We start from the raw sequence: 6,015 nt of genomic DNA, 5'->3' as shown, positions 1-6,015 counted from the left end.
TATTTAAAGCATGTTAACGTCTTAGATTAGATAATGAACTGGTATTGTTTTTACTAAAAATAAACACATTGATAATTGACAAAAAAAAAAAAACAACAAATCTAACATTAACATATCTAAAGGTCACAAAACCAATTTCACTCCATGAATGGCAAGCAAAACACTTCACATGCCTCCATCCATCATATCATTAGATCATATCTCAAAAACAAAAACCCTAGAAATCATGCAACCTTTTAAAACCCTAAACTTACCTTCAACGAAAACTTGAAGAAGAAGCCAATTTACGAGGGATTGGGCGTTCGCTTGATCTGCTTAAATTCTTTCTTGGAGGTGAATGTGATGCCATTTTCTTGCTTCTTTTGTTGTTCACTGCACTTTCACTCTTAATAGCAGCCATGAGCATATCTCTTCTTGAAGCAGGCATTGTCTTATTACAATGTTTCAAAGCCTCAATTTTTGCATAATTTTCAACTTCCTTGTTTCTTGGTCTCTTGTAAGATGGTTTCTCCAAAAGCTTTATTTCACTTCTCCTTGAAGCAAAAACCACTTCTGTACACCACAATATCATCATATGTTACTCATTTAATCTTTCACCAAATTCACAAAACAAATAATAATAATAACTCAGAATATATTATTACCTGAAGTTTCATCATCAGAAGAATCAACTCCAGGAGATCTTGGTGGAGTTGAAGGAGAAAATATGTCTTCAATTTCAAATGTGGTTGTGGTTTTTCTTCTGTTGGGATCATTTTCAGGATTTGCAGTGTGAATCTTGTTATGACTACTTGTAGGGGTGACTACCCTACGATTAGAACCATATTCTTTAAGGGTCAGTGGAAGGTTTTCTTTTTTTACATAAATTGGAGTGTTTGGAACCACAGCAACAGATTTGATACTACAATCAGCTTTAGCTTCAGGAACTGTAACTTTGTTGTTATTATCTATTGATCTGCTACAAGATTCATTGGTGTCATGGGAATGGATGATTGGGGCATCAAGGTTTTCAAGAACAGATTTTGGTGATGTGTTTGATAAATTTGGATCTAATAAAGGTTTATATGTTTCCATAAAGTTTGAAAACCAAGGTGTGCCTTGTCTTGCATAGAACAGAATGTATGCTTCTTCTGATAGCACATAAGCTTCAGAAACACTAGTCACCTATCAAAATCATAAAACTTTTTAACTCAATTTTCAAATTCCATATTACAAATTTTAAGAAAAAGTTGAGATATGATGTATTGATGTATATACCTTTGAGTCATCAAACTTGCACCATGTTTCAGGTGCAGAACGTATGTAACAGTAATAATGACCACAGCTAGATGTATAAGCTGCATGTACTACAACTGCATATAGTTCATATTTCAACTCCTCCTGTATAAAAAGAGAGATATATATGGAGGTAAAAACATGTATAAATATATATGTTCTTGTTTGTATATATATAATTAAGGAATAGAACTCACATTATTGCTTTGATTGCCACATGTATAAGGCTGCAAGTCCAACTCAAGAGGAAACTCAACATGTTTGTCAATTTTTTCAACATAGGAGCCATCATTTTTGAATCTTTTTAAATGGAAAGCACAAATAGGAGGAGTTTGATCGAGCATAAGTTGTTTTTCAACAGACACTTTTTCTTTACACTGGTCACATGTAAATTTCATTTCTTCATCTTCAATGTGTTCAACTTTTGTAAATGACTCGAGGGCAGTTGAGAGACTTTTTGCATCTTCAATCTCCAAGCTTAAGTCAACTGAAGGCTCATAGGTATCAGATATGTGGTTGCAGTTGCAACATCTTAGCTGAAATTTATATAAACAAGAGTGAGCAAAATAGATAATGGGGTTGAGTAGTTGATATGGGAAAATCAATGGAACATCAATCGACTTCTTACTTTGCTGATAACACGACCTCCAAAGACTTTCTTGACTAAGTTTTCACTTTCTGAGGAGAGAGTATCATCCTTCACTTTTAAATTGCTGAAAGAACTTTCAAGCCTATCTAGAAAGCATTGCAAGAACTCATGAGCATCTTCCTGCTGGTATCTTTGGAATGATGATGAAAAATCTGATAGTCAACCAGTCAAGAAACACAAATATTGAAAAAACAGGTTGGATATAATAAATGTTAAACAGATATGTGTGATTGAAGATATAAAAAAAGAGAGATAACAAATGTAATTTGTATGAATTTGAAGGATACAACTCAAGTTGTCGACAAATTTCCATGGAGAGACAACTTTTCCAGTTGATGTTAAAGAAAGTTCAATTTGCTCCCGCAATACACAGATCAAGCAGAACCTTTCATTGTTACCTGCAGGTCCACACTTGAGATGTAAATATACCAGCTTTGCAGGTAAATCATATACTCCCTACAAGTCTTACTATATAAAACAATAATGAAATAAATACATAAACTGATTAGGTTGTAGATCTTACAATCACAAGGAGTAGGATGGGGAGATGAAAAAAGACCCTGAACAAGTAGCACAGAGTGTGTGAAGCACTGCATAACTGCGTTGAAAAAGCAAGTGTTGCCTAGATTGGCAAGTCCTGCACCCTGTAAGTTCAGAAACTAGATAAGCCAGATTTAAGGATAGGAATTGGACTTGTTGGATGGAATTTCACACATAGCACTTGATGCAACTGAAGCAAAAGCAATTTTAGAAACTGAATTAACTATCTTCACTCCATAAACTAGACCGAGATTTCTCAAATGATGGAGAATTGGTACTAGTCGTGATGTAATATGACCATGAAAGTGCAAATCAATTTAGATAACTTTCGGTCTAAAAGTAGCAATAAATAAGATCGATGTGATTTAAATAAAACAGTAAATTTTTAAAATATCATGAATATGAGATATAATAATAATAAGCATACCACCATAGACGGCTTCTCATAGACATCTTCGTACCAACTCGAAGAACTTGACGCGACTGAGGGCAACGGCTTGTAGACATCGTTTTCACTTCGATTACACGAAATCCACGCATCGGTCTCATCGGCGGGATCATTAGCGTTATCATCAACAGCCACAGGACTTGAGGGCTCAGTGGGAGCATTAGCTTCCGCACCGGAAAGAGATAACGCCAGTTCTTCAGAATCTTCGAGCGCTTCGGTTGCCATCAAGGGATTTATTTGCGATTCCGGTGGCTTAGAATCCTCCAATTTTTCCTCCTCTTCTTGAGATATTTTATCAAACAACATATGTGCGCTAGCGTGAACATCGACTTTAGTACGACGAGAGCTCGAGTATCGATCTAGGGTTTGTGTAGGCGAACGAGAGTCTTTGGGGGAAGAGGATTCAACCGCATCTGCGTATATACTAACTGATTCCGACGGCGGAGCCAAAGTCTCTGCATGATCAGCCATCGGAAAACCCTAGACTGAGACAGAAAATTAGGGCTTTTGAAAGAAACGAATTAGGGTTTGAATTTGGTGGATGGGAAGAGAGGGAAAACTTTGGTGGTAATTAAAATTTGGGGGAAGTTGAAAGTGGTTGAAAGGATTTTCAACACGGTTTTGAGATTTTAAAATGGGAGGGAAAACCAAGCCGCCATTTCCATGGATTTCATTTCACCAATCACCCTTCTAAATTTTTTGAGGGAGAAGAGAGAGAGAGAGAGAGAGAGAGAGAGAGAGAGAGGGAGAGCGGTAGAATGCGTACAACAAATTATTGTGCGAGTTATTTCTTTAGTTCTTACCCCAAAATCTACTCATAAAAATGTTTACTTCTTTTTGTCCACACTACACTAGTTGTTTTTTAAATATAATATTAGTTGAATTGGAAATAATGTCATGTATAGAAGAAAGTTATATACAAACGTTTTCTTTTTGTTAAGTGTCATTACATATTACATAAATTAAATGGTGTGTAAGTTTGGTAAAATGTACCAAGTTTGGTTCTTAAGAATAATTTATTGACAAATGGTCCCTAAGAATAAATAACTTCCAAAAAATGGTCATTATGGCAGCCGACATGAGCCTTGTATCGTTAATGAGTGAGGTGTGCTTCTGACGTGAGGGCATTTCTGTCATTTCGGTTCATAAACTCATGTCACAGATGTGATCAATCGTCGTTTCAAATATGGTCCTCCTAATAAACCATCAATCGCCTTATTCTTCTTCTCTATTTTCTTCTTTGTTGAGCTTGATCATCTCCTCCATTGTTTTTGCATCTTGTAGTAGTGAAATATGGTACTTATAGTCAGTGGCGGAACTTGAAGTTTTGATTTGGGGGCCGAAAATAAAATATGTATAAAAATTGAAGAACAGGGGGGTCAAAGTCAAATTTTATAGTTTTAGACATAATATGTAACTTTTTAAATAGTTATGGACTAATTGTTAAAAAAATGGGGAGGGGAGAGGAGGGGGGGAGGGGGGGGGGCACAACCCCCTGGCCATATATAAGCTTCGTCGATGCTTATAGTGTGGACTAGACAACAACTATCATACTTAAACCCCAACTTGGTAAGAGAATGTTGTAAGTTTGAATTTTAAAGTTTTTTTCATATTGAAGGTCTACCATGTTAGGCTATTTAGCAAGTCACCTTAAAGGTCTTATATCCATGGAAAAATGAACTATTTAGATTTCATATGTATACATTAAACATGCAAATATTACGCTTAACACTTACTTCATGTTGCCAAGTAAAGTTTTTATTGAAGGGCTTAATAGCCTTGTCTCGCCATAATTAAATATTAGTAATATTCAAAGATGTAAAGGACATCTCCCAAGATCACAAATCGTCGGGAAAGTTCCCTCCGGGCTCTCCTCTGACCACGAGTGGCGTACTCCGGTATGAACCCGTCTTGAGGTAATTGTAGAAAGAATAATACCATGGTTCCCATCGTCCTCATAATCTTCCTCGTCTTGACTGGTGATAGTTCATCATGTTCCAACTCCCGATAGTCTTCATCCAAGAAGAGAAATGAGTCCCGTTCGGCGGAAGGGCTCTCTGTGGCTCGGATGTCGATGACAAGCGACTCTGTGCTTCGGTGTACTAGCATGTGTACTAGAGCGGCTGCACCGTCTTTTCACCCTCCTACCGCTGGTAAAGCTAGCAGTCTAATAAAATTTCTGCATGTTAAGACAGCACACTAGTACATTTTCATTGACCACTAAGACCAACCCCCAAGCCCGGTCTTTGAACTAATAAAGATGGCATAGATAGGAATTAGAAGCATGAAATTAAACTCATATGAACCTAATGACTTATCAAATTGCATTATACCATCTGGAATATCCTAGTGTATACAAAGAATTGACTTTGATGGTGGTAAACTTCCACTAAAAGATAGTTAATTAACCATAATGTTTGCATGCTTCCAAAATGATAATGCCCATAGTAAACTAGTTAGCCTAGCCTATATATATAGATGACTTTTATCATTTATGTAATATACATATAATATACATAAGGATGAGTATCAGTTATTCTTGGGAAACATATATGCATAATATGGTGGAAATATAAACAACCAAAATCAAGAAATAAAAGGCATTTGATAATGATTGGAAAATTAGTGAAGGTGGAAGAAATGGGGATGATAATAGTAAGGATGGCAGTGAAAATTAATATAGTGACTATGTTGTTGACAAGACAAATATAATGAGTGATATAAAGGTTGATAAGAAGGATGACCATGATGTTGAATATATGCCAAACATCCTAATCAATCTAATTATAGGTAATAAAGAATGGATGAAGACATTAATGTAATAAACCTTGTAATTTTTTAATAATATATTATACATGATGGGGACATAAGAATTGGATGGTGAAAAGAGTGGTTGATTGCATGCAATAACAAAATAAACTTTAATTCAAGGGTTATTGTCAATAACATCGTGCAACAAATGGAAAGTAATCTCACTATTCCAATAAGGACGCAAATATATATATATATATATATATATATATATATATATATATATATATATATATATATATATATATGCAACTGAGGTATAAGACTGGGATGTGATGGAGATTAATGCCTA

The 6,015-nt window shown here is 35.4% G+C and overlaps 1 protein-coding gene across 1 annotated transcript; it reads right to left on the bottom strand.

The window, feature by feature from the left end:
• LOC145091707 (ubiquitin carboxyl-terminal hydrolase 21-like) lies at positions 1-3,675 on the bottom strand. The gene is made up of 8 exons (XM_079029484.1): positions 2,892-3,675; positions 2,448-2,568; positions 2,212-2,322; positions 1,904-2,076; positions 1,473-1,811; positions 1,258-1,380; positions 645-1,164; positions 1-552 (listed from the first exon to the last, which is right to left on the bottom strand). Exons 1-8 carry the CDS (start codon positions 3,381-3,383, stop codon positions 257-259), a joined length of 2,175 nt encoding a protein of 724 aa, XP_078885610.1. The 5' UTR covers positions 3,384-3,675; the 3' UTR covers positions 1-256.
• Positions 3,676-6,015: the final 2,340 nt, after the last annotated feature.

Source organism: Lactuca serriola, chromosome 3, assembly GCF_051521515.1.
Source record: "Lactuca serriola cultivar US96UC23 chromosome 3, Lser_US96UC23_V15, whole genome shotgun sequence".
Taxonomy (NCBI): Eukaryota; Viridiplantae; Streptophyta; class Magnoliopsida; order Asterales; family Asteraceae; genus Lactuca; species Lactuca serriola.
This window is presented reverse-complemented; position numbering and strand designations above follow the sequence as displayed.

Coding starts and splice junctions, on each gene's coding strand:
- LOC145091707 (XM_079029484.1), bottom strand. CDS start 3,383: ATGGCTGATCATGCAGAGACTTTGGCTCCGCCGTCGGAATCAGTTAGT. Junction 1,812..1,903: donor GAGGTCGTGTTATCAGCAAA/GTAAGAAGTCGA, acceptor TATAAATTTCAG/CTAAGATGTTGCAACTGCAA. Junction 1,381..1,472: donor GTGGCAATCAAAGCAATAAT/GTGAGTTCTATT, acceptor CTTTTTATACAG/GAGGAGTTGAAATATGAACT.